This window comes from Parastagonospora nodorum (assembly GCF_000146915.1).
Source record: "Parastagonospora nodorum SN15 chromosome Unknown scaffold_31, whole genome shotgun sequence".
Taxonomy (NCBI): Eukaryota; Fungi; Ascomycota; class Dothideomycetes; order Pleosporales; family Phaeosphaeriaceae; genus Parastagonospora; species Parastagonospora nodorum.
Genome location: NW_001884579.1, coordinates 131,466 through 158,299, shown reverse-complemented (window position 1 = coordinate 158,299; position 26,834 = coordinate 131,466). Strand labels below are relative to the sequence as shown.

Genomic DNA, 26,834 nt, shown 5'->3' with positions numbered 1-26,834 from the left:
TTCCGAATTGTTCTCCTCAGATCTAATTAAGCGCCGACCCTTCGAACTTAGCAGGGGTATGTGCATGTGGTGTCAAGGACCTCGACGCTGTCATTCGTCGTACCAACGCAGACCTGACCTGAAGAGGCCTGGAGACTGGCCTTTCGCGATGCTTGTTTTCAAGTCTCATGCGATGATCAACACGGCCGGCGAATAACATGAGCAGCAGGATGCGTGCCCGTCACCACTTTCGTGCCCTCGGTGGTGCACGGGACGACAAGGATGCATCGTAGTCGCGCCGTTGGGGCCCTCTGCGCATCCTAGTGGCTTCACTCCAGACATCTTTGACGTGCAATTCGTCCCAGCCGGCCGTTCGAGTTGCTGCGGCGTCCGCAAAACTCGAGGATGTCTCAAGAAGACTATGCTCGCGACGGTCGATCTCCTCTCCCCGGCCCCCCACCGAGCGCGCATTCCTATACCATATCGCCGGGGCAGACCTCGCCCTTACGCAGGCTCGCATTGCAGCCTCCACGACTCACGACCTCCCTTGCACCGCAGCAACAATCGCATAGTGCCGTGAACTTAAGTGTTCCGTACTCGCCCTTCGTCGCGTCCTCCCCGTCGACATATGCACCTTCCCCTTCGGCCACTGCCTCTCCGATGGCAATGAGGAACACCTCAGTTCCGTATAACCCGCAGCAATGGACTCGCAATGTGCCTGTGAGTGGGCAGTATGCTCCCCATACTGCTGTGCAGGCGGCTGCCCGTACACATGACATGACAGGCATGGAAGGTAATTCGCGACCTTTCCTCAACTCTGAGTCGTTACGTAGCGCTTCAAGATATAGTGGAAACAATCCAAGATATGTCCTTCTCTCAAAATTTCGTCTTGCTGCTGTGGGGTATAACTAAACATTCGTAGCGGCCATGCCATCTCCGCCACCACCGTACTCGCCGGCTCACCCACCTCAGAACATGTCTCAGACCATGAACTCGTCGCCACAAATGCAAAGCCATGGCTTTCCTCATCCCCCTCCACCCCCACCACCGACCAGTACGCCTTCCTCTTCAAGACCAGTATCTGGCTTCGCCAGTCGCCCCGGGTCCATAGTCATACCGTCAAGCGCGACGAGCATAACATCGAATCAACAATTTCCTCCTCCGCCAGCACGGAATGGACCTGGGCGATCAGCGTCGCGTGATAAACTGGCTTCAAAGTTCAGCCTGTCTTCCTTCAGGAATCGGAACAATGAATTAAGTCCAGGCCCAAGTGCCATTGAATCGTTGCAGATCAACACGTCGGATGCTATACAGCGCGCGCCAGCATCGCCTGGACTGCTTTCCCAACGCGCTGGTTCACAGTATGATCTCTCTGTCAGATAGCTTTGGTTGCGGACTAAAAGTACAACAGTTACCTAAACAGCGCGCTCGCAGAACATCGATACAGTCCCGAAACCCACTCACCCCTACGAGCTCCTGCAGCCCGGAGAGCAGCTTCGGCAGGAATATTAGGCCATGGTACTGAGATCAGGACACCCATTGAAGAGTCGCCGAGCATTGCGCAGGGCAATTGGGGTCGAAGCATGCCATTACCGCCACCTCCTCCAGGCCCTCCACCTAGCAGCTCGAGATCACAAAGTGTTGGCCCCGGCGCAAGTGCACTAAGCCCGGCATCTGGTGTAGAGTTGAATCGCGAACCGTCACGGCCATCTGCTCCACCAACAAGAAGGCCAGGTCAGACTCCTTTGGCGACAATCCCACCGACACCACAGGGTTGGCAAGACGAACCTTCAAGAGAGAGGACGAGATCTCCAGCAGCTCGAAATCTTCACATCGATACCAGCCCGGAGGCAGTTCGACCACACGAGCAAAGCGCGCCACCATCGGAAGCCGGAACTCTCTCAATATCATCAGGACCTACAGTGACCACATCGAGATCAGGCGGCACACTGTACCGGACTCCATCCAGACGCGAAAGCAGCGCCCTAGGCATTCGTGAACGAAGAAGCGAGAGTCGTGCTGCTCGTGAGCGTGTCGAGCCTAGCAATAACCCCTGGGCTCAGGAGCTGGAGGCTTCATCCACGAAGCCTGCTAATCTAGATCTAGAAACGGGGCTCACTCGACGTGGTGCTATAACCAAGGGCACCCCACGAAGTGGTGGGGTCATTCGATCACCACGAAGTGGGAATCTCTACGATGATCCTAGCTCCGCAAACTCGACACCTAGAATGAATGTGCCTCAAGGTGCTGCGTCCATGTCCGCTCCGACGCCGCCTTTCTCGCCAGGTACGGAACATCTCGATCATCTACATTCCCAGAAAGCTGTCACATCCTTCCCTTCTAAGGCTCTGCCTACCCCTCCAATACACAACTATGGCGGGGAAAATGTGGCCAGTAACCTGACCATTGAATCAGATGTAGCCAACCGCTCTGCTTCGCAGCTCTCGATTCAAACGACACCAGGACCCGACGACTCTCATCTGAGTACGCCACGACCCGCAACTCGCGATGCTTTTGCGCAAGCATCGGTGGAGCGTCACCGACAATTCGTCGAGAAAGAGTCGGCGGCTGAGACGGATCAAGAGAGACTTGAGCTCTTTGCGGAGTTCATCGTGCGTGAGTCAAGGCTGCGTCGTGATCGTTACTCGAGTGCGTTCGACGCAATGGCGGGAGACATCATGGATTTGACGCGAGATCTTTGGCGCTCTTATGGAAACACAGGACGAAGATCGGCAACACCCAACGCGCAGATCACCCCGTCCATTTTGAGTGGTAGAAGATCCCAAGCTTCTGTGGCTGGAGGATCTCCAGACACTCGTCCCTCGGCATCGATGCCTACAACGGCTGCCAGTCCTGCATCATCCGTGGGGAACTTTACACCACACACAGAACCTGCTTCGCCAGCCAGCGCAAGCAGTCAGAAGGCGCGCGATACTTCGTGGAGTAATAACTACCACCCTTCCCTGTCACCCATACCCAGCATGGCAATGAGCACCATTCCGGACGAGGAAGGATCCAGAGGTCGATCCGCTAGTCGCTGGTGGGAAAGTGATGGCGGCTCCTCTGTTGGAGGCGATAGAAGACTAGAGAGGAGCAAGAGGGAGTCCAAGTACATGAGTCTGCAGAAGGAGAACCTACAATGGACAGGTGATGATCAATCTACGCCACAGCATCGGGCGGAATCCAGCAGCCGCCCAACCTACTCGACAACTGAATATCCACCTGAGAAAGTGGGCTTACACGAAGACTTCCCATATACGCAGCCTGAAAAGTTGCACGGGTTCCATCAGCCTACTACTCCAGCGAAACCAGATCCCCGGAAGCTGGATGTATCTCGACTGGTCACTCTCCCGCCATCTTACCCACGACACCACCCAGCAGTGAACAATAGTCATCCGGACCTCGCATCGATTCGAAGCGGCTTACGTACCATCTCAGATCTCGAAGATGTCAAAAACACCAAAAGCACTTTTGCAGCTAAGATCGAAGCTCGCAAGGAGCAGGAAAGCACATCTCTATCCGAGAGAAGGGCGGAATTACGCTACAATATCCAAGACAACGTACGCACGGGTGTTATGAGCTTCGCAGACGCAGCGAAAGCAGAAGCCGACTTCGACACTCGTGAACATCAGCGCGCTCAGGACGTCGTCCAGTGGATCTTCGATACATTCCAGGCCGAGGTCGCTAACTCACTGCATGCAATGTTCTGTGAGCGGATTACCAAAGTGTCAGCATCGATAGAACACCTCAAAGGTCGCCTGTGTAGCGATGCGCAAGATACGAATCCGAACCAGACACAAGAAGAGGGAGACGAAAAGCCAGAGCTCCTGGAAATATTGACGTTGCTGAAATGGCTATTTGAGGCCCGCGAGCTATTGCATAAGGAGATGTTCGAACTGGAGAACGAACGCAACGATCTATATCGAGACATCATTGTCTTGCCGTACGTCCAGGCGAAGAACGACCAGAAAGTCAAGGAAGCCACAGACTTCTTCCAGCGCGACGCACAAGACCGCAAAGTGACTTTCGAGAAGGACATTCTGAAGAGGTATGAGGACATTTTGGCGATTATCGAGCAGAATGTGACTCGAGGCGTCGAGGCCCAATTATCGGCCTTCTGGGACATTGCGCCCGGGCTACTCGCAATCGTACAGCAGGTGCCGTTACGGCTGCATAAATTTGAAGTCCTGGTACCCCAACAAGAATATGAGGAGACTCCGGCCTACCATGACTATCCCTTGCAGTACCTCTACAGTCTGCTTGCGCATGCTGGTCGCTCTGCCTACCAGTTCATCGAATCACAGATCAACCTGCTCTGCCTGCTGCACGAGGTCAAGACAGCAGTCATGACTGCAGGTTCCCGTCTGCTTGAGACTCAAAGGCTGCTCGAAGGCGAAGACCTGGCGGGTGTTGACCAGGAAACTCGAGCGATCAGGGCAGACGAGGAGCGACGACTCACGGACGACTTGAAGGAGAAAGTCGGCCTGGTAGAGAGCCAATGGAACGAAGCGCTTGGCCAGGGCTTGGAAGAGTGCAAAAGCCGAGTGGAAGACTTCCTGACCGAACAAGGTGGTTGGGACGATAGTCTGAGGGAATAGGATGGCGCACTGGAAGGATTTAGGATTTGGCATGTTTGGCAGACTCCGCATTTCGTAACGTACCGATACCCAATTAGCCTCTCTTTGGAAGCGCTTGAACAGATGTTTGTTATTCCGAAATCAACGTGGAGTGTCGTGTTGGCGCGCTTGAGGGTGGTCAAACGCTGTCTTTGACGAACATCCTGCCTGCAGTCTATCGCGTGATGTATTGGTGAGTTTTCGAACGCTCCATATTCGGACAAAGAGCTTTATGATAGCAAGTTGTTCGCTACTGCGCTATCGCATGTCCGCATGAGGCCGTTGGTGAGTGCATCACGTTACCCCGCCAGATGCTTAGGGCTCCTGCCTTCGCGTATATGTCCAGGGTCCAACACCACAATACGAAGTAACGGTGCTCGTCGCTGCCGCAATAGCCCTGAAACAGCTGTGTGACGAGCATCGCCTTCTTCTATAACCACGTCACTGCGCAAGCATTGCAAAACAATTGCCCGCATTAGAGCCATGCTGCGGAGCTCTTTCATTCACCGCCATCGTCGCGCTGGCTAAAACGGGCTAGCGGCTGCCGCACAGACCGAGCCTGCCAGAATTTCTCCCACATACATAACGAGTGCCTCTGGTCCTCCTCTCCAATAGCTCAACCACCCGCACACTCAACGCTCTCCAAAGCCCCCGGTTCCCCAGCGGACCGTTCATAACAGAAAAAGAAACAAAAAAATCCAGAAAACCCATTCAGAAAAGCCCGCAGGACTACCTCCGCCAACCGACCCCATCGTCACCTACTGTCGCTTGCTACCACGACAGTCCTGCGACTTCCCCCCCACTTTGCGCGTCTGAGAAATCCGCGCGCTCGCCCGTCCATTCTCTGGGAATTTCACGTCGCCTGTATTACCCCGCACACAGTCTTTCGCAGCTTTTTAGAAGTGCAAGGTGAGTGCCCAAACTTTTTTTTCATGAAGCGAGCCCACTTCCACATGTCAACCCAACCCTGCGCACCTGCGGGCCAAAATTTCTGCTTCGCCGTACTAACACCGCGTGCCGCACAGATACACAACATGTCTGAAGTCGCCAACTCGACCTCGCCCGTCCAGGACGGTGCTGACGCCAATGGCGCTCAGATCAACACCAACGTCCCTGCCGCCAGCGGCGATGCCCCTACCCCAACCACCGCCGCCCAGCAGGCGCACCAGAACTCGGCGTCGCTCTACGTTGGCGAGCTCGACCCCTCCGTCACTGAGGCCATGCTGTTCGAGCTGTTCTCTTCCATCGGCCAAGTCGCTTCGATCCGTGTCTGCCGTGACGCCGTCACCCGTCGCTCGCTCGGCTACGCCTATGTTAACTACAACAGCTCTGAGGACGGCGAGAAGGCTCTCGAGGAGCTCAACTACACCGTCATTAAGGGCAAGCCATGCCGCATCATGTGGTCGCAGCGCGACCCCGCTCTGCGCAAGACTGGCCAGGGCAACGTCTTCATCAAGAACCTGGACCACGCCATTGACAACAAGGCTCTCCACGACACCTTTGCTGCTTTCGGTAACATCCTGAGCTGCAAGGTCGCTCAGGACGAGCTCGGCAACTCCAAGGGCTACGGGTTCGTGCACTACGAGACCGCCGAGGCCGCCAACAACGCTATCAAGCACGTCAACGGCATGTTGCTGAACGAGAAGAAGGTCTTCGTCGGCCACCACATCCCCAAGAAGGAGCGTATGAGCAAGTTCGAGGAGATGAAGGCCAACTTCACCAACATCTACGTCAAGAACATCGACCTTGATGTGACTGATGAGGACTTCCGTGAGCTCTTCGAGAAGCACGGTGATATCACCTCTGCTTCCATCGCCCGCGACGACCAGGGCAAGAGTCGTGGATTTGGATTCGTTAACTACATCCGCCACGAGGCCGCCGCCGTTGCCGTCGACCACCTCAACGACATCGAGTTCAAGGGCCAGAAGCTCTACGTTGGCCGCGCCCAGAAGAAGCATGAGCGTGAGGAGGAGCTTCGCAAGCAGTACGAGGCCGCCCGTCTCGAGAAGCAGTCCAAGTACCAGGGCGTCAACCTGTACATCAAGAACCTCAACGACGACGTTGACGACGAGAAGCTCCGTGACATGTTCACTCCCTTCGGTACCATCACCTCAGCCAAGGTCATGCGCGATGCAATGCCTGCTGACCGCCCCGAGTCTGCGCGACGAGGAGAAGAAGGACGAGGAGGAGAAGGAGGTCAAGGAAGAGAAGAAGGAGGACGAGAAGAAGGAGGACGAGGAGGCCAAGGAGGGCTCTTCCAGCGAGCAGAACGGTGAGGACACCAAGGCAGGCGACAAGGTCACCATCAAGGGCGAGAAGAAGATCCTTGGTAAGAGCAAGGGTTTCGGATTCGTCTGCTTCAGCAACCCCGATGAGGCCACCAAGGCCGTCACCGAGATGAACCAGAAGATGATTGAGGGCAAGCCTCTCTACGTCGCCCTGGCTCAGCGCAAGGATGTCCGCAAGAACCAGCTCGAGGCCACCATCCAGGCCCGCAACCAGCTCCGCATGCAGCAACAGCAGCAGCAGCAGTTCGGTGGCATCCCTCAGATGTTCATCGCCCCCGGCCAGCAGCCCATGATGTACCCTCCTGGTGCTCGTGGCCAGATGCCCTTCCCCGCCGGTATGCCCGGTGCTCAGGGTGGCCGTGGCGCTGGATTCCCTGGCGGTATGCCCGGCCAGCAGGGTGGTCGTGGTGGACCCAACGCTCAGCAGATGCCCCCCATGTACATGCCTCCCGGCATGGCTCCAGGTGCCTTCCCTCCTGGTCCTTACATGAACCAGCAGTACATGCAGCTCGCTCAGGCCGCACAGCAGGCCATGGGTGGACGTGGTGGACGTGGTGGTCCCATGCCTGGTATGCCTGGCATGCCTCAAGCTCAGATAGCTGGTGGCCCAGGTATTCGCGGTGGTCAGGGCGGCTTCCCTCAAGGCGGTCGTGGTGCTCCTGGAGGTCGCGGTCAGCCCCCTATGCCCGGCTTTCCTCAGGGCGGCCGTCCCGGCGGTCCCGGTGTCGACATGAGCGTTCTCAGCGCTGCCGCCCCCGGTCAGCAGAAGCAGATGCTCGGTGAGGCACTCTACCCCAAGATCCACGAGATGCAGCCCGAGCTCGCCGGTAAGATCACCGGTATGCTCCTCGAGATGGACAACAGCGAGTTGATCAACCTGTAAGTATCTTCAACTCCTCACACGTTTCTAAGTACTAACATCAACAGCACCGCCGACGAGTCTGCTCTTCGCGCCAAGGTCGACGAGGCCATGAGCGTCTACGACGAGTATGTCAAGAACAAGGAGGGCGATGGTGAGAAGGAAGCTCCGAAGGAGGAGTCCAAAGAAGAGAAGGCTTAAACTCTTTGCAGTTGCCAACGAGTAGGACTCAATTCGTGTCACTCTTGAACGGCAGCCTCTCACGATGGTTCGATAAGCTCACGATGGCGAATGGCGCACGGTTTTACGTTTTACGGTTTTCTCTACGACAGGCGGACGGCTTCACGAATTCCCACTTTCAAAAGTTTTCACGATTAGCAAAGGCTGGCCTCACCATCCTCTTTCCCTCGGCGACCGATCCCTTCATTGGACCGTCGGTTGCTCGCTCAATCTCATTCTCGAGAGTTGGGCTTCTCTTTCTATGCCTTCTTTCACTTGTTTATAGTATCATAGACGGCCACGTCTGCAACAACATGGTATCGGTTGTTTCGCAGTAGCCCTTGCAAATTCTCAATACCTCACAGCGGGCTTGCACATGGCCCGGCTTGCGTCTGGTAATGATGGTAGAAATATGGTGGATGTGGGACATGTTTAGTGTCGATATGATAGCGCGCAGATCTGGTCAGACTGGATAGCTCACGGATGTGGAGGAAGAAGCAGTAAGATCTTATGGCATAGCTCATACTACCAATAGATCTTGATACATTCACACTTGCTTGGTCGATGATCGTGAGTGTTTGATATTAGGGGAGCATTGACGTGCAACAGCACGGTCACTCGCGTTGGATTATATGCCCAAGTTGAAGAACATACACTTGTAAAGCGCATTCAAACGTTGCTCTCATTCTTGAATAGTCAACACACAGTCGCCGCCCCATCACATCTTCTTATCCTCGCCCAAGTTATCGTGTAGTCTGACATCTTCTCCATACTGCTACCATGGTTGAACATGGCAGATTTATTTGAAGGCGTTCTTTCCAATGTAAACTCAGCCTTCACTAAGAGTTCAACTTGCTCGTGTCGACGGCTTTGTGAAAGAATGCGTCTCATACTGCACGCAAAGACACATGGGAAACTCCATTGACCATGTGGACACAAGGCCACAGGATATCATGAGCACAATCTGATGTCAGGCGTATCAGCAACAGGCTGGCAAAGTGAAGCGACAAGTTCCCGACAGTCTCTCAAACCTATCCAATAGCTTCCTCTGTAACACGAATAGTCCCCCACGGCGCAGCGGTTACATGTTGGGCCCTGGTCGCCGATGTGGAAATCCACTTCTCACTCCGCGGAATGTCTCTACTCGACCCGGGTCCGCGCTTCCGATAGTGCACGCATGCACGAGGATACGGGCCGGTCGATCAATGCAGGTGAGAGGTGTCACACAGCATGGCGGCCAGCTGAAGACGCCACGGGTGGTACCAATATGTCGCCCAACATGGGTCGGTTTGAAGTCGTACAGGGCGCTGTAATCGAATTGGCAATGCGTGTCGATCGGGAAAGTATTTTAAACTTCTTGCTGACAATGATATTTCGGACTTGCTGACGTGGGGGTCTTTGTTTGGAATGCGATGAGGAAGTTTGGATGGCAGTGTTGATAGAGGCGGTGTTAAGCCTCGGAGATTAGATTGTTGATAAGACAACATGCGCTAATGGATGTCAGCCTTGCGAAAGTTGGCCACCAGACGTGATGACGTGAACATTCTTTTCCTTTTCTTACCTCAATTGCACCTGTGGTGGTTGTACGGAATATAGCCATCGCCGAGTAAGCTGTCTGTATGACCCCATCCGCCGCGATAAGACCATACACATGCGCACGTTGCTTGCGTGCAAATCGTCGTCCGATTCGCCTGCGGACGACTGCTGTTGGACCCACGAGGCGATACGCAAACGCGGCAGCTCAGGCTAAAGAAGCGGAGGATGGACAACATGGGAAAGCCCCAGCAAGTCAGGTGGACAAAGACGGAGGAGAAGAAAAGGAGGAGGGCGCATTCACGAGGAGGATGCGAGAGATGAGCGAAGAGGCCCTAGAGAGCGGGGGACATGGTGCAATCAAAGCTGTGGAAGAAGCTGGATTCAGCGCAGATTTGAAGGCACAGCTGGAACAACGCATCGCTGCGGCAAATCTGAGGTCTTCTGAAGCAGACCTCCGCCGCATCCGCCTCCCGCCATACACGCGACCTTGCCACTACCCAAGCATGGACTGGCACCGAGTCGATCCATGATGCTAGTCTGCGAATGCTGAACGACGCTCACAAGCCGATGCGATTAGGAAGACCTCCAAGACCACCAGGTGTGCAGATGCCCGAAGGCTATAGATACTGGACATAGGCGCAACAAAGGAGCAGCGTGGTGTCCGACTGGCAAATGCACGCGACAGGAGTGGCATATACGTCAGTGTAAAGACGGACGAGGAATTGGACGCCGAAGACCGAGAGAAACAGCTCCAGGAGCTCAAGGATCGCTTCGATCCGAATGCGCGTGTCATTGTACCTGGAGATCTAAACGGTCTTGCCTCTCTGGCGAACAAGAGGATTGAGGACGCGATTGCCCGGGGCCAGTTCAAGAACATACCCCGTGGCAAGGGGATGAACGTCGAGCGCGACCACAATGCAAACAGTCCGTTCATCGACACGACGGAGTACTTCATGAACAAGATCATTCAGAAGCAAGAGCTCGTGCCGCCCTGGATTGAAAAGCAGCAGGAGCTCACGTCAGCCGCGAGCAAGTTCCGCAGTCGGTTGCGTGTGGAATGGAAGAGGCACGCTTCTCGCATGATTGCCAGCAAAGGGGGGTCGTTGGCAGACCAAATACGCAGAGCGGAGGCATATGCCAAAGCGGAGCTCATCTCCAACCCCCCCAAACGGAAGCAAGAGGTGCTTACCACGGTCGGAAAGGATGGCCAATTGTCTCAAATCTCACTGTCCGGCGAGCTCAAGGTTACATCACCACTGGAGGGCTCATCAGAAACCGCTCCGGTGGTCACCGAAGAGATCGTCGCCCAGAAAGTAACCCTCGACAACTCATCTGAATCTTCCACGGAGCCAGTTCTAGCACCCGACACAGAGGCTCCATCCACCCAAACACTGCAAGTCTCTATCACCGTCCCCACCCCCTCTGTGCCACCCGCACCCTTCCCCTTCCGCGACCCGGACTGGGAACGCATCGAATCAGGCTACCACACCCTCGCCATCGCCGACCTCAACTCCAAAGCGCGCTCCTACAACCTGCAGGCCCCCGAGCTTGCCAAGCGGCCCTACTTCAATCTCCAGCGCGAACTCAACGCCTGCTTTGCCGACGTCGCCCCGCAGCTCCCACAAGCAATCCTCGATCGAGCGCGCGCTCCTCCCAAAAAAACACAGGGTTTCGGCCAAGCTATGGCCGACAAGTCCCTGTTTGGCAACATGGTTGGCGCGCCTGTCAGGATCAGAGATGAGCGCACTACGAAACAATACGGCTTTCGCCAGTTCTGGAAGGATCTCTGGGCAAAGGAACCACCTGAGCGGCTTTAGTTCTGTCCGCTATGGGGAAAACTCCCTCCCTCCCTCCCTCCCTCCTACAGTACAAAGCAAAAACAAAACAAAAAAGGTCCCCCTCGTTTCGGCGTCTACCACGGTACCGCGCGCGGATTTTCTCATGCACCCTCGTCCCAATCCGGGCGCTTCATCTGCTTGCAGCTTTTCGCACGTTCCGTCCACCTCGGTTCCACTCCCCCGGGTTATCTCACACAAAAAAACCCCCAGGGCTCTCGTGCGTGCGAGCGCGCGCACAAAAATTGAGGTTGACGATCGGCCGATCCTGCAAGTAGCGCCGAGCTTCTTGGATCGAGGTTTGATCGAGCGCATCGGAGAATTGAAGGAATAGCATGTTTTTTGGGTCGGGAAACGCGGATGTTTGGCGATAGTGGACAGTGGGGCTATTTGCTTGTGTCGTCGGATATGGGCTGTCGGCATGGTACGATGGGTTGTTCTCCACTGTTGGTATGTGCGAGGCTAGTGTGTAGAGTGTGTTCTTTGACTACATACACGTTAAGCTAACGCACAAAACGCTGCACGATCAATCACCGCGATTTTCATCTTGACGTCAAGTGATATACAATGCCGGTAAACTTACCACGCTCTTGGGCTCAGTTGACGCTATAAATTATGCTACCCGCGAATCGTAATGCTCTCTGATATACATGCTAGTTCCAAGTAATGCAATGCAAGCACAACAAACCCTCGCCTCCCAAACAAGAAAAAGTAATACGGCAAAACCATGTCAAGCGCGCTTGGCCCTTCTATCCAAAACCCATAAGCCAGACCTGGAACAGATCGCCATTCTTCACCGACACTTCATACCCCAGCTCCCGCACTCGCACCTTGACGTGCTCTGATCGAACCATGTGGTCTGCAAGCCTTGGATCTGCGCTCAGTCTGGTGATTGACAGGCCTGGCCCCGCCCTCGAGCTCGACATGTAGATCTTCTTTCTTTTTGTGCCCGGCGAACATGCTAGACGTGCCCGCGCCATCGTAGGGCTGACAGAAGCAAACACGCAGCACATGGCCAGCGCGGGGACCCAGAACACACTTCTGGCGCGGTGCCGCCCGGCGTTTTTGTTCGGTAGCAGCCGCACGTGTTGATTCGAGCTTGGGGCGCTGTGCAGATGCAGGTCCCTTGGTGACAGGTCGCTTGTGCAGCGTTCTCCTGTTGTCTTTTCGCCTCGGGACCGGGCTGCAGGCTAGAGCAATGTACCGGGATTTGTAGAAGCTAGCATCGCTTCTGAGGTCGTGGATAAGTGATTGCGTACTCTTACATCTGTGTTGAGACTTGGATGTCGTTGTTTTGTGGGGCGGATGTGTGATCCCGGCATGTGGTGGTGAGCTCCGCGGTCGGACAACTCCGCCGCAGCCTTTCACGGGAGGGGCAAGCTTGATGACAGACTCACAGGAGTCGATGCGGGATTGTTCTGTATGCCGGTAGTTGTGATGGTGAATCAGATGCGACGGAACTGGTGCAGTGATCGCTGGGAGGGTAGTCAGTGGTACAAGGGTAGGTCTTGCTGGCGGTGAGCATGCGGTCGCTGACAAGGTCTTGTGGGCGTACAGTCTTTTTGATTCATTGTAGTACAGAGCTGGCCTTGTTGGCGAGCTAGTAATTGACTTGCTCAACTCGGGAGACGAACTTCCTTCTGCCTGGATGAGATTACCAGATGGCGAATAGAATGATATCTTGGGAGTATCAAAATTCGCTCGTACGACGCCCGACGCCGCAGCTATAGGCAACAAAGATGTCAATGCAGAGGATGTGATGGAGCGACGCGTATGATTCATGGGAGTTGCATAAATGGAGTCCAGAGACCCGGAAAACGATGCCTGGCGTTCAAGCTCTGCCGTTTGCGGTGTAAACTATACAGGCATTGGCGAGCTAGAGTGTCGCACTGATCCAGGCGTCTTGAATTGAAGGTCAAGGTCCACACCCAACACTGTTCCCGAGTAGGACGTAGATAAAGTGCTGCAGAAACTTGTGTTCTGGCTAGGTTGCTTTGCACACTCATGCTTGTGTAGCGAAGAGGCACTTTCTGAGAGTACAGAAACGCCATAGAACGTGTCTAGAGTCGAATTAATGTCGTTACATCGCTCTGAAAACGTTGAGGCTCCCACAGAAGCCGTGACACACGCCACATCGCGTGGTTCTGGTGGCACAAGGCGGACAGAAGAGGCTCTATCACGCGAAGGCCATACACCCGGCGTCACCAAAGTTCGAGGAATGGGCTCAGGAGTATGAATATGCTTGAATGGTGGCAGAGAAAGCTGCTTCGAAGGCTGACAGGTGGGTTCTCCAGCCGCAACTGAGTGACTTGTCAAGGATGTCTTACGATTTGTGGGTCGAGAACTTAGAATGGGCGCATGGGGCGTGGTCGAAAACAAGCTTTGCATTGCATTTGACGTATGGCCGCCTGTTAGACATGCCGCTTGCTTCGGTCCGTGGTAGTCGCCTGGCACTTGACAGAGCGGGCTACTATCATTCGTTTCGGGTCGGCTGTCCCGCTTGCCGACAACGGGCGTATGCGTCAACGAGGAAGACCTTGACTGGGTTCGCGAGGCCGCTCGTACATTTTGCAACAGTCCGCGGAGAACGTCCCTGGGTCTCACATCGCTGTATCGGGTATCGGGTTCGCTAATCTGCATTTTTGGAGACTGCGGCAGTTCTTGTGCAGTTGTAATTGGTGTAGTTGTATCTATGATTCGGTGATGCTGGTCGTTGTCCGATAGTATTCGATACGCGCCCGACGCATGGGCCATTGTATACTTCTGTGGCGTGTTCTCTGGACTTCGATCGACATTACTCCCATCCAGAATTCGAGAGTCTCGGTACGCGGCGCCACCAGGAGAGGGCATTCCAGCTGAACTGCTGGACGGTAAGTGGCTGGCGCCGAGTAGAGATCCGCCAGAGTTGAGCGTAGAGTAGGAGCCTTGTTCGATGATAGTAGACAAAGGCGCCCCATTGGAGCGGTTTGCGAAGCGCACATCAAGATGGTAGGGAATGGCACGGACTCCACATTGCTGACCTTCACCTTCCTGCGCCCCAATGACATCTGTGTTGCGTGTAGAACTATCGTCGTATCGTAAAGGCTCATTCGTGCCGCCGCCGGGGGAAGCGTCCGTATTCAGAATGGCGTTGTAGAAGGCAAACGTTTCTTGAGGGACGTTTTGCGACTGTGATGGCGTTGCTAATGCACTCGCAGGGTTCCAGTCTGCACGGGCTGGTATGTGGGACCGTGTTCTGGGGTTGGAGGAGAAACTATAACCGTCGCTGCAGTCATAACGGGCTGCGTGCGGTAGCGCCATCGGGATCGCGGTCCAGCAAATCTAATCTGACGTTTTATGTGCAAGGCCACGATGACCCTCCAACACGCAAGAAGATAGAGTTCGAGCTTGCGGTTAAATGGAAAGAGCCTGTCTACTTCCCTCTTGCGAGAGGCAGCCACAACTTCGCCGTCAGGAGTCAACCACTCTTTCCCGAAGTAAGGACCTCCATATCCAGAATCTGGCAAGAGCGACCCACGTATTCGTCACTCTCGCGAGGCTTGAAGTTCGAGCACTTACCCCAGGAGGCAAGTGTGCGCGGGTCTCTTCAAAGTAGCCACATCAACTCTGCGATGGCGGAATCATACGATTGGCAGGTGGCATGTAAGCGGAGGATTGCCCGTGCGAGAACTGTGGAGGCCCATGTCAGATGAAGTGGCACCAGAATTGCCAATGGAGTGAAGCAGGTGGATAGTAAAGACTACCCTCGAGTCGCTAGTTCGTCATCATCCCAGTGTTTCGCTCCTCATTGCCCGGAACAGCCGCGCGTGCAAGAGAGCGACATGAGGTCCATGCAACCTGCAAATGTAAAGTAGTACCACTATTCGGGTTGGTAAATGTGACACTTACGGATTTGTTACAGCTAGGCAACAGGCATGTGGTGACACGGTGCCCATCATCCCCACATATGGTAGCATCTCGGGCCCGAAATGCGGCAGCCTGTATACATCGCCGACACTAGAAAATTGGCATTGCAAATTGCCCTTTTCGAATCCATTGTTCCCTTCTCTATAGGCCGCGTTCCTGAAAAGTCTTCCTTGAAGTATATGCTGATCAGGAGCCGACCTGTTAGGAAGAAGCGCAAATAATTACCGTATCTGGAGCGAGGTACGCGCATGAGCTGTACTGTGAGGTTCTTCCCAATGGTATGTGCGAGAGCCTGATGTGTACAAGGTATGCATTCCAGTCGTGGTAGTATTCGGCTTCTAGCCATCGGATATTAAAACCGAAGAGAATCCGACCCGCATTCTCCGGGCTAAAGAGCCGAGCGAACCTTGGTAAAGAACTGCATCGCACCACAAATGATGGTAAGGCATTATGGGATATGTAGCGCCTGTCGAGTCCCATGCTTGTCTGTCAAGATGCGGTGCTTGGTTGTGCGTGCACAGCTCGCACTTGTCGATGCCCTTGTTACTGTACGTGGTGCATTCGACGAATCCAGTATCCAGCTCGTCGAATCATGCAGATATCGATTGTCTCGAACGCAGCTTCAGCGGACAATGGTATGCAATGCGACAGGTCGCCTAGTTTGTATACCGTGACCACTTGGAGAATTGGGACTTCGTCCTCTGCCCTAGACCACGGTTTCTGAACGTGCAGTAATCGTCACTACATAGCAAGTCTGGCACAGGTGCAGCTCTTAGGCGTTTGGGTTGTCTACTGGGCGGCTGAAAGTTGTGGGTCCTGTGTCACGAGTCCGATCCGATGCCTGGTTGCGCGTGTATTGGATCAATACTGAGCCGGAGTCTCCGTGACGGCGCTTTTCTCTGCAATCCAGCACTTGCAGAAGTACCTGTAAGGGCCCGGGACGTTGGGTCACTGTCAAATTTCTCAGCGAGGCAAGCCCGCCAGTGATGTCGCGGCAAAAGCAAAGCTGCTGGTGGACACCGCAAAAGAATGGGGAGATGTTCCCTCGTGGCCCTCCGCACTTTCAGAAAGCGAATCTCCGGTAAATGCTCACGCTTCGCCTCGCGCGGCGTGCTCATGCGCCAGCCACGACAGCGCAGGGCCATGCATGTGGCAGTTGTAGTCGGCCTGAATTTGGAAAGTATACGTACATACCTCGCTTAATACATGGAAAGATTCTTGACTCCGATGTATAATCAAAGAGTGGACATGGATGTCTTAGCGTTTGAAACTCGACCAGGACCAGACGCCGATCGAATCCTCTTCCGATGTTGTGCTCCATCTGTGACATGATGCTCCAATGAATACTCTAACGATCGCCGAGGAATGTTGTTGTTGAACTCGTTCTGCGATACCGGATTTTCAATGCTCCATGCTGAGAAGGTACTGATCACCGTCCATAATTTTCAGCAGCCCGGATTTCGTAAAAGCACACACCGCTTGTGTAGCCTCTGGAGCATGGTGTGCTCTGTAGGAGCTTAGAAGGCGTAGCCCTCATCAGCAGCTTATTCCAGCTTGACCCGAGATCATAAACGAACGCCGCATATGCCGTGTCGTTGGTCGCTAATATCCACTGGTAAGCCGCATGAATAGCGTGTATGCTGAAAGCAGACCAATACCAATACCCAACACCTAGTCTTTTGGTTGCCGGTCGTCATGCCATCCCCATCGAGTGCGCTTATATCCGACATCCAGGTGTCTGGGATAATAGTTTGTACATTCTCTCATCTCGCGGCCCAATGTGCGCCAATGGACGCTCATGCTCATTCATTCGCTGGGATGTACAACAGGGAAACCTTAAGGCGCAACCCTGTAAGATTCAAAGTGGTAATTGAGTCGTTGTGCAGCCGCTATACGGGAAGTGGCTTCTCTTCCGACAAATCAGATTGCTGATGTTTGAGATAGCTACATGCCGTTACTGCAACAGCAGTAATGCGAGGGTCAACGTGACCCAACCCTTGAGTGTCAGACATCGGCGACTGGAAAGGTCTTGGAGATCCCACGCAGAAGATCTGGTGGGCGTTGCCAGCTGCATGACAAGGTTCCTCTGGTGGAAACGCGCATCGGTCCGAGCAAGTGCTCATGGGTCGAGCACAGAGGTGGAGTCTCACCTCGCCCCGCCTCTTCAATTATGTGGCGTACACGCCTGGTGTCTGTGTTGATGGTAGCTCAAGATAACAAAAGCCAGTCACATGACGAATGACTTCACGTACCCTTCCTCCATTCTCGACCATCCACCTCAGACTATTAAAGCATCGAGATACGACGACAATATTTCCGCATCGCTAAGCGTCATTTCGGTTTTGTTTGCACTGTCATATTCGTCAATTTGTAGTTCTTGTTGTGAATAAATCATTGAAGATGAGTTCACAACCCCTCGCTCAAAGCGCCGACAAGCAGGTGCTGTTCGCTCGGCTCGGGTTGAACGAACAGGCACATAAACTCCTTCTCGTAAGTGCGGTTCATGATATCGGAGAGTCGATTTGCTAATGTAACGGATACGTGTAGCAAGAGGCCCAGGTCGCGAGAGACAGCTTAAGTAGCAATCCGCGGAACTTGACCGATCAGTCGAGGGTCAACAAATACATTCAGATGCCGTACAAGTGGGACGAAATATCGGAAACTGCAAAGCATCGAGAGATCCTTACGGTTCGTATGAACCATACCTACCGTGTATGCGAGACTCATACTGACTTTGTATGCCACCGTTTAGGTCGTCAATAACGCTCCACCTATCACAAAGTACTTTTACACACTCGGCAGATACCAGACAACCGTGAACGAAGAGAACTGGGTGGCCAGATGGTACCTCTGGCATTCTTTTCGTTATCGGTGCGTACATTGGCCCGCAAGAAATTTCGAAGGTGCTAAAGTTGCCGAACAGGGACAATCGAGAGCCTCGCCAAAGGACAGCGGTGGCAGTAAATCGCGGGCATGGTGGTAAGTGTGTCCAAAAAGTTATTACTTTCTGTATCATCCCACATGAATAGCGCGCTGACCAGGACACAACAGGCCGCCAAACTAGCGGTCTTCCGATTGGTGGTACTGCGAGTGGTACTGGTGGAAGGTACTGGGATCCAGCTAGGGACGAAAACTCTCCCTGATATACCAGCATGAGCGAGATTGGTCTGGACGAAATTTAGTTCCTATCGTCAGTATAGCGGGCCTGTGATGGTATCTTCTTGTAGATGTCGACGATACCTCGAGACCGCTAACCGAACGAAGCATCGGCATGGAGACGCCAACCTTCTCAAGCAATCGCTTCCCCGGATCGAAACATCTTTGTGGACTCCAGCTTTTTCATTCACCGCGGAACATTTAATTTTCCTTCCAGTATATGTAAGGTCTGAAATTGAATTGTGGACATTTGGTCGTCGCTCGTTTCGTTTGGCTGATCTTTCCTATTTGGGAACCATATAGATAGCTCTTCACCGAATGCCATGTTCCCCGGCACCAACGTTTATCTGATGTGCTAGAAGTGATGAGGAAAACTTGGTGGATCTCTATCTGAGAGCTTCGTGTTCAAGTGGAGAGGGGAAAGAGCAATCGCGCAGGCCCGCGGACTCAAATCCGAAAAGCGGGGCGAGTGCAAGAAGCTGGAAGGAACATCGCTGTATATTTGAGCAGGTACGGATGCTCTAGACTAGTGACGGAAGCTAACGTCAACTCTACGTGAACACCAAGATTACAGGTTCAAGACTCAAGGCTTCCCGTCCTACGCGCCTCGTCGATAGACCTTTATTGAAATGATACGATTATGGTGTCATCCTTCGCACCTATGTCCAAACGTGTAGAGGATCTCCTTGGCAGCCTCTTTATGCCATTAGACGAGCCAGAAAATCTTCGTCACAGCTCGTCGATCTTTGCAGATTTCGCTGAGGTCGTGAATGGCGGAAATATGTAGGTTGCCGGTAACCCCCCGATGCATGTTCTACAAGGCACTCTGCTCCAAACTTAGCTCACATTCCAAAGGCCGCAGCACCACAACGCAACAATTACAATTTCTTCGAAGTAGCTAGAGTGTAAGAGACTATAATAGTGATCATGATACTAGTTTTGGCGTATGAAAACAGCGTTGTGGCGAAGTGTCACTTCGATTTGCGTAGCAGAGATTCAACGGGCGTGAGTGCTCTGGAAAACGAACTGCTCCACACTCCTGTGGGATTTAGCTGACCGAAGCGGAGGGTTCTGAAGCACAGTTTACGTTCCCATCACTAAAATCAAACTCACTAGGCTGCGCCCGCATGCGCATAAGGTACAGAGGTTAGACAGTTACTGCCGACGAGCGGCGGCGCTCACGTGGAGATCGTGATCGTGATGTACGAGTAACTTGCATTAACTCTTATGAGTCGCTATACTTTTAAAGTCAATGCGTATCTGACAATGAGGTCAAAATCAGCCGAGTTAGTCGAAGGATGCCAAATACAGGGTCCACTACGACGTTGGTGGCGCTGAATTTCGACACTAGGGGTAGATCAACCTGCACATTGGAGTAAGAAAGAGAAGGATGCAATGCCGGGTTCGTCAGTATAAACAACCAAGATGCTTCACTCTTGGAGTATCGTATGATTTGGCAAGCCATTGACACAGTTTATTTGATGGCCTGCCACAATTGCGGCAATAATATGCTGACCTACGCAGACCCCAGTTGCAAACGCCGTCGCTATGCGGACAGTAGGAAAGTGTTTCAATCATGCCGCATTCGCCGCGCCGGTCTGCCGCAATTGCTCTTGCAGCGCAGTCTGATACTGACTCCTCGCAGCATTGATTGCGCGAAGCAAGGGTTCCACAATCTGGTCGACGGCCTTCGCTCCACCCCTGACGTGTTCTGGATCAAATTTCTTCTTCTTCCCGGATCGCTGGTTGTAATTTTCGACCTCCCGTTTGTAGCGCTCAACCTGGGTCGCTCGTTCTGCTTCTGCAGCATCCGAAACGGCCTTGACTCGATCTAAGGACCTATCGAGTGTCTCTATGAGTTTTGCGACTTCGTTGGCGCGGTCGGGATTGCCGGAGTGGAAGACAGCCCAGAAATAATGCAGGAACTCAACAGTCGTGTTATGTATCATGTTCAAGTTGTTGAGCATCGACTCGGAGATGGACAGCTTCTTAGCTTGCTCACCGATCGGGATTGTTTTGGAGGAATAGTAGTCATCGTCATGCAGGTGTCGTTTCCGGATAGCTGTAACCATTTGCGATGTGGCTGCTTTTCTTGAAGATTTGCTGCCAATCTTTCGCTTTTTCGACGGGGCGTTTTCTTCGTCACTGCTGCTGTCATCATTGATGCCGAGCGTTGTTTCGAGGTCAACTCCGATCGCTTTGCTTCGGTTGGCGCTGATCACCCCAAAATCTTGTCGTAAGATCGAAAGAGCCTGGGCAGGGGTACGCTGGGAATATGTAGCGGCACTAGTCGAGGACTGCATGCTTTGTCCCGAAGCAAAAAGTCGCCCCTGATCCTGCACTTGAAGCACCACTCTGTTGTCCTCGTCTGCACGTTGCAGATCGCGTAGCTGTAGTTCCTTGTATGTTTCCTCGTCTACTCCCACGGGAGCGTGGCGATCGGCATCGGAATTCGGGACATCCTTCAACAGCTTTTCACTCATACGATTCAGAATCCGTAGTATCGGTGCTTTATCATGAGAAGAAGGGTTCATGGTGAAGTCCGGTCGATTGCCCTGCTTCTTGCTGTGATTCTGCTCGTTTCCTTCAATGTTGATGAATAGCGGTATTGAGTCCATCAGGTTCAAAGACTCATCCGCCGCCTCGTCGTAGTGCAGGTACTTGTCCAGCTTAGGGTCAAGTACGTCTTGCTCCCGTATTCGCTCGCCCTTTAGCTTCTTCATCAGGCGACTGTGATAGAACCTCTCGAAAAAACCCTCTGCAGTCAGAGGGGGAACGTTTTCGTTGAAGGCTTTCTGCACGATTGGATGTTGTCTGAACACGAGGGCTATTTGCTCCTGAGTTATGCTGAGTTTCTGTTCACCGTTCACGGGTACGGTCTTGATGACAGAAATGACGTTGTAAGTGCCGCTCTCCTGCGATCGCTCGATTGCGTGTGAACGAAGCATATGCACGCGGGTGGACCAAAACTGGTTGGTAAACTGTATCAGTGATACGGAGTCGGGCTTTTCTGCCAGCGCCCGATCGAACCTTTGGCGCAAACCTGGATTTGTGTTTAGTAGCGACATCTGCAGCTCCAGGTTTGTCAACAGCTGAGCATCGTCGTAGGACTCGTCGCTGCCTTTTGCCGCGGCCGTGACAGTCTGCGCCATTGCCATTGACCCTGGCGCGCCATCTCCATCGCTAGGGTTCGGGGCCGGAGTGGAGGCTGGTTGCGCCTTGGAAGCCTCGATCCACTTGCGCAGGAGGCCAGTGATGGTTTGCTGGTCATCGCGTGCGGCGGGAGATGTGAAGGTGAGGGTGAAGTTGCCCGGCTGCGGCGCAGAGTCTGGAACGACGATTTTGATCGAAGCTTTTGCCGAGGTGGCGGGCGTCTGCTGCAGGTCTCAATGTGTCAGTAGGATGCGCATTCCTTTGACACAGACGACATACTCCCAATGTCTGCTATAGTTATCGATAGAGGAGCAGCCGCGCCATTCGCAGACTTCCAGGACACGGTCTTGCCGTCTGCAGATACGGAGACTGTGCCATCCTGCTTTTTGTACTGGGCGGCAGCGCTGGACATGCTGGAGGAGGAGGGCAGGTGTCGCCGTTTACAGCTGCGGGAGCCTCAAATCACGAGCGTCATGCAGCTAAGCGTGCTCGGCGCTAGTCTACTTACGGGTTCCCCACAGAACGTGAGCACGTGACTGAGGAGTAGCATCAAAACTTCTCGATAGAAGCCCGCGAGTGCTTCTAGTCTGCACGGATATGCATCCAATCACGCTTCAAGTGTTTCCGGACGGCGGACGCGCTTTTGACGTCGCTGCGCAAGCAGAGCCAAGACCGGGCATGTATTTCTGACGCAACGGATACGTTTTCCGTCCCATCTTTTGGCCGCGACGTCACAGCAGCCGTCTTGAGGCCTTGCGTCTTGTTACATAAGGGCTGCGCTACTATTGGCGAGCAGTCTTCACGCAACTTGGTCTTGGTCTGGTGGCTGGTGAAGGCTGCCACCGTCAGTTGGGCACGGTATCCCTAGGTGTGCACTCACAGCTTACGAGAGACGTAACCCAAGTGCAGACGATATAGACATGCAAACAAAGCGAGCAAGCACCGTCGCACTGAGATACCCAACTATGACATGTGAGGCATTTGTCGAGTCAGAGTGCCTCTCGCCAAAAGCTCCCCGTAGTCGCGGCGACGCTAGCCGAAACAGTGGGCGTGGCCTTCGCAGCATGCTCGAGTGCTTGTCCTCTTCAGATTCATCTGCTGCAGACTGCTCGCCCAGAAGCTTCTGCTGTTCAACACCATCCGCTTGGATGACCGCCATCCTCTCCTCGGCTTCCTCCTAACAGCTTCACATAATGCTGCGCAACACTCTGCGCCAGTGCGCCCGGAAGCTCCAGAGCTCGCCGCGAGCCAGCCTCCCGACGCTGTCCGCCTCGCCATCGCGGACAGCCATCCAGACATGTCGCCGCCCGCTTGCGCTCTCGCAGCGACGGACTTATGCCATTGCGGCCGAGGACACCAACAAGGGCGTTGTGCGTGGCCCCAGAACCCGGGGTTCGAAGTTTTCGGTGCCAGAGCTAACAATGACCGCATAGGACGCCAACGACTCGTTCCTGCAGGGCAACACGGCCAACTATGTCGACGAGATGTACATGCTGTGGAAGCGCGACCCCGAGAGCGTGCACGTCTCGTGGCAGGTCTACTTCCGCAACATGGAGTCGGGCGACATGCCCGTCTCCCAGGCCTTCCAGCCGCCGCCCACGCTCATTGCGCCCCATGGCGGCATCGGGCCCGACTTCAAGCCCGGCATGGGTATGTCCTCTGCCGAGGGCTCCGACATCATGAACCATCTGAAGGTGCAGCTGCTCGTGCGCGCATACCAGGCCCGCGGACACCACAAGGCCCGCATCGACCCGCTGGGCATCCGCATCGAGGCACAGCAGTTCGGATACAGCAAGCCGCGCGAGCTTGAGCTCTCCCACTACAACTTCACCGAAAAGGACCTCGACCAGGAGATTGAGCTGGGACCGGGTATCCTGCCTCGCTTCAAGACCGAGCAGCGCAAGAAGATGCCCCTCAGGGACATCATCGCAGCCTGCGAGCGCCTCTACTGCGGCTCGTACGGTGTCGAGTACATCCACATCCCCGACCGCCAACAGTGCGACTGGCTGCGTGAGCGCTTGGAAATTCCTCAGCCTTTCAAATACTCTGTTGACGAGAAGCGCCGCATCCTCGACCGTCTGATCTGGGGCACCAACTTTGAGGCTTTCTTGGCGACCAAGTACCCCAACGACAAGCGTTTCGGTCTCGAGGGCGGAGAATCTCTGATTCCTGGAATGAAGGCACTCATCGACCGCAGCGTCGACTATGGCGTCAAGGACATTGTGATTGGTATGCCGCATCGTGGTCGTCTCAACGTGCTCTCCAACGTCGTCCGAAAGCCCAACGAGTCCATCTTCAGCGAGTTTGCCGGAACTGCCGAGCCCAACGACGAGGGCTCCGGTGACGTCAAATACCATCTCGGCATGAACTTCGAGCGCCCTACGCCCTCTGGCAAGCGCGTGCAGCTCTCTTTGGTCGCCAACCCTTCCCATCTCGAAGCCGAGGACCCGGTCGTCCTAGGAAAGACCCGCGCCATTCTTCACTACAACAACGATGAGAAGGAGGCCCGCAGCGCCATGGGAATTCTTCTCCACGGTGACGCAGCCTTTGCTGGTCAGGGTATCGTCTACGAAACCATGGGCTTCCATTCTCTCCCCAGCTACCACACCGGAGGAACCATCCACATCATCGTGAACAACCAAATCGGTTTCACTACGGACCCCCGTTTCTCTCGTTCCACACCATACTGCTCGGATATTGCCAAGGCCATTGATGCCCCTGTGTTCCACGTGAACGGTGACGACGTTGAGGCTCTCAACTTTGTTTGCCAGCTTGCAGCTGACTTCCGCGCCGAATTCAAGAAGGATGTGGTTATCGATATGGTTTGCTACCGAAAGTCTGGCCACAACGAGACTGACCAACCTTTCTTCACTCAGCCACTCATGTACAAGAAGATTGCGGAGCAAAAGCCAACCTTGGACATCTACACCAACAAGCTGCTAGAAGAGAAGACTTTCACCAAGGAGGACATTGATGAGCACAAGGCATGGGTCTGGGGTATGCTTGATGAGAGTTTCAACCGCAGCAAGGACTACCAACCGACCGCCAAGGAGTGGCTCACATCTGCATGGAATGGTTTCAAGTCGCCCAAGGAGCTCGCAACTGAGGTCCTTCCCCATCTTCCCACCGCAGTTGAGGCATCAAAACTAGAGCACATTGCTGAAAAGATTGGAAGTGCGCCAGAAGACTTCACAGTTCACCGCAACCTTAAGCGTATTTTGGCCGGACGTACTAAGACTGTCACCGAAGGCAAGAACATCGACATGGCAACCGCCGAGGCATTGGCATTCGGTACTCTCTGCCAGGAGGGCCATCACGTCCGTGTGTCTGGACAGGACGTGGAGCGTGGAACCTTCTCCCAGCGTCATGCTGTTCTTCACGACCAAGAAACCGAGAAGACATACACGCCCTTGCAAAATGTCAGCGAGGACCAGGCGACGTTTGTCATCTCAAACTCGTCGTTGAGTGAATACGGAGTGTACGTTTATCAATTTGCATCTACTAGGAGTATAGCTAACAACCATGTAGGCTCGGTTTCGAGTACGGATACTCTCTGTCATCACCCAACGCTCTTGTTATGTGGGAGGCCCAGTTTGGTGACTTTGCAAACACTGCTCAAGTCATCATCGATCAATTCGTCGCTTCAGGTGAAGTCAAGTGGCTCCAGCGCTCTGGACTCGTTATGAGCTTACCGCACGGTTACGACGGTCAAGGACCCGAGCACTCGTCAGCACGCATGGAGCGCTACTTGCAACTTGTCAATGAAGACCCCCGCGTCTTCCCATCCCCTGACAAGCTTGATCGCCAGCACCAGGACTGCAACATCCAGATCGCGTACTGCACCAAGCCATCCAACTACTTCCACTTGCTGCGTCGCCAGATGAACCGTCAATTCCGCAAGCCTCTTATCCTCTTCTTCTCCAAGTCACTCTTGCGACACCCTCTGGCCCGGTCCAACATTGAGGAGTTCACCGGTGAATCTCACTTCCAGTGGATCATTGAGGACCCTGCCCATTCGAGCGGCGAGATCGGTTCGCACGAGGAGATCAACCGTGTCATTCTCTGCACAGGTCAAGTCTACGCAGCACTTGTCAAGGAGCGCGAGACTCGCGGACTGAAGGACGTCGCCATCACCCGCATTGAGCAACTCAACCCCTTCCCATGGCAGCAACTCAAGGAGAATCTCGACTCATACCCCAACGCGCAGAACATCATCTGGTGTCAAGAAGAGCCTCTCAACGCCGGTGCGTGGAGCTTCACCCAGCCCAGAATCGAGACTCTCTTGAACCAGACCGAGCACCACAACAGGAGGCACGTCATGTACGCCGGACGCAACCCCAGCGCATCCGTCGCCACCGGTCTCAAGAACTCGCACAAGAAAGAAGAAAAGGACCTGCTCGAGATGGCGTTTTCCGTCAAGCAGGACAAGTTGAAGGGCGAGTAGACTTGAGTTGTTGAAGCTGCGTCTGAAATATTACGAGATTCCCGTGTTCCATTATTTGCATGTCTTGTCTTGTCTTGTCTTGTCTTGCCCTTCATCATTCTTCGCGGTCGGGACACAAGGGAACACACTGGATAGGAATCTTTTGCTGTACATTTGCATGGCCAGGAGTGTATGTATAGCGTCTGTAGTATAGAAATACTCTTTTCTCGTTCATCCTATGTATACGTGAGCTGTTTATCCCTGAAGATTGGGCGTGTATGGCTCGGTGACATTCAGCCCGAACTGTCGATGTTTCTCCTGGATCGCTGCAAGCATCGGCGCCGTCTTTGACATTTCCGGAGTATCACGATGCGCGATATGTAGCTCCGGTACGAGCAGGCAGGAGACAGCTTTTCGACTTGAAAGTGCCGCAGAGACATGAAGTTTTGAAGACATGCTGCAACGCTAACTCTAATTACTAAAGCCATTGTGCCAGTAACAGTACAATCATCATTTCCTGTACTTCAGAGAGAAGTTGAGAGCAACATGATGTTTGGCGTTCCAAGCGTGATGCTACGTAAATCCGCGGGCCGGAAGATGTCGGGCCAACATCAGTACGCTCGCAGCCCCGCAAAACCCCTCCACAATTCTTATCCGCAACTTGCATCATCGCGTTTCCCGCAACAAAGCGCGTCGCTGAGCGCCTGACGAAGCTTCCGGGATAATTCAAGCGTGTAGGACCTGGTCTAGACTGCTAGGCTGCGCGTATTTGTGCCGAGGAAATGGCGGTAGTTGGTCGAAGTAGGGTAGGGTATGCGTGTGTGGTTTGTTTGGGTGCAGCTCGTGACGATGGCCATTGCCGAG

General features: G+C 54.0%; 9 protein-coding genes across 9 annotated transcripts; 5 read left to right on the top strand and 4 right to left on the bottom strand.

The window, feature by feature from the left end:
* Positions 1–2,207: 2,207 nt before the first annotated feature.
* SNOG_14352 (hypothetical protein) lies at positions 2,208–4,577 on the top strand (the record flags this gene model as incomplete). The annotated part of the gene is made up of 4 exons (XM_001804490.1): positions 2,208–2,668; positions 2,791–2,922; positions 2,960–3,126; positions 3,418–4,577. The coding sequence occupies 4 exons, from the start codon at positions 2,208–2,210 to the stop codon at positions 4,575–4,577; spliced, it is 1,920 nt and encodes a 639-aa protein (XP_001804542.1).
* A 1,052-nt stretch (positions 4,578–5,629) lies between these two features.
* Positions 5,630–7,943, top strand: SNOG_14351 (hypothetical protein; the record flags this gene model as incomplete). Its single annotated transcript, XM_001804489.1, has 3 exons — positions 5,630–6,720; positions 6,752–7,762; positions 7,811–7,943. The coding sequence occupies 3 exons, from the start codon at positions 5,630–5,632 to the stop codon at positions 7,941–7,943; spliced, it is 2,235 nt and encodes a 744-aa protein (XP_001804541.1).
* Positions 7,944–9,580: 1,637 nt separating this feature from the next.
* On the top strand, positions 9,581–11,314 carry SNOG_14349 (hypothetical protein; the record flags this gene model as incomplete). Its single annotated transcript, XM_001804488.1, has 3 exons — positions 9,581–10,015; positions 10,062–10,095; positions 10,134–11,314. 3 exons carry the CDS (start codon positions 9,581–9,583, stop codon positions 11,312–11,314), a joined length of 1,650 nt encoding a protein of 549 aa, XP_001804540.1.
* Positions 11,315–11,525: 211 nt separating this feature from the next.
* SNOG_14348 (hypothetical protein) lies at positions 11,526–14,632 on the bottom strand (the record flags this gene model as incomplete). The annotated part of the gene is made up of 4 exons (XM_001804487.1): positions 11,526–11,819; positions 11,916–11,938; positions 12,163–13,189; positions 13,223–14,632. 4 exons carry the CDS (start codon positions 14,630–14,632, stop codon positions 11,526–11,528), a joined length of 2,754 nt encoding a protein of 917 aa, XP_001804539.1.
* A 1,695-nt stretch (positions 14,633–16,327) lies between these two features.
* Positions 16,328–16,568, bottom strand: SNOG_14347 (hypothetical protein; the record flags this gene model as incomplete). The annotated part of the gene is made up of 2 exons (XM_001804486.1): positions 16,328–16,405; positions 16,515–16,568. The coding sequence occupies 2 exons, from the start codon at positions 16,566–16,568 to the stop codon at positions 16,328–16,330; spliced, it is 132 nt and encodes a 43-aa protein (XP_001804538.1).
* Positions 16,569–17,638: 1,070 nt separating this feature from the next.
* Positions 17,639–18,729, top strand: SNOG_14346 (hypothetical protein; the record flags this gene model as incomplete). Its single annotated transcript, XM_001804485.1, has 5 exons — positions 17,639–17,728; positions 17,786–17,926; positions 17,991–18,109; positions 18,162–18,217; positions 18,290–18,729. The coding sequence occupies 5 exons, from the start codon at positions 17,639–17,641 to the stop codon at positions 18,379–18,381; spliced, it is 498 nt and encodes a 165-aa protein (XP_001804537.1). The 3' UTR covers positions 18,382–18,729.
* A 1,239-nt stretch (positions 18,730–19,968) lies between these two features.
* On the bottom strand, positions 19,969–21,959 carry SNOG_14345 (hypothetical protein; the record flags this gene model as incomplete). Its single annotated transcript, XM_001804484.1, has 2 exons — positions 19,969–21,722; positions 21,827–21,959. The coding sequence occupies 2 exons, from the start codon at positions 21,957–21,959 to the stop codon at positions 19,969–19,971; spliced, it is 1,887 nt and encodes a 628-aa protein (XP_001804536.1).
* A 387-nt stretch (positions 21,960–22,346) lies between these two features.
* Positions 22,347–22,706, bottom strand: SNOG_14344 (hypothetical protein; the record flags this gene model as incomplete). Its single annotated transcript, XM_001804483.1, has 2 exons — positions 22,347–22,383; positions 22,435–22,706. The coding sequence occupies 2 exons, from the start codon at positions 22,704–22,706 to the stop codon at positions 22,347–22,349; spliced, it is 309 nt and encodes a 102-aa protein (XP_001804535.1).
* Positions 22,707–22,740: 34 nt separating this feature from the next.
* Positions 22,741–26,202, top strand: SNOG_14343 (hypothetical protein; the record flags this gene model as incomplete). Its single annotated transcript, XM_001804482.1, has 4 exons — positions 22,741–22,917; positions 22,981–25,025; positions 25,076–25,144; positions 25,286–26,202. The coding sequence occupies 4 exons, from the start codon at positions 22,741–22,743 to the stop codon at positions 25,989–25,991; spliced, it is 2,997 nt and encodes a 998-aa protein (XP_001804534.1). The 3' UTR covers positions 25,992–26,202.
* Positions 26,203–26,834: the final 632 nt, after the last annotated feature.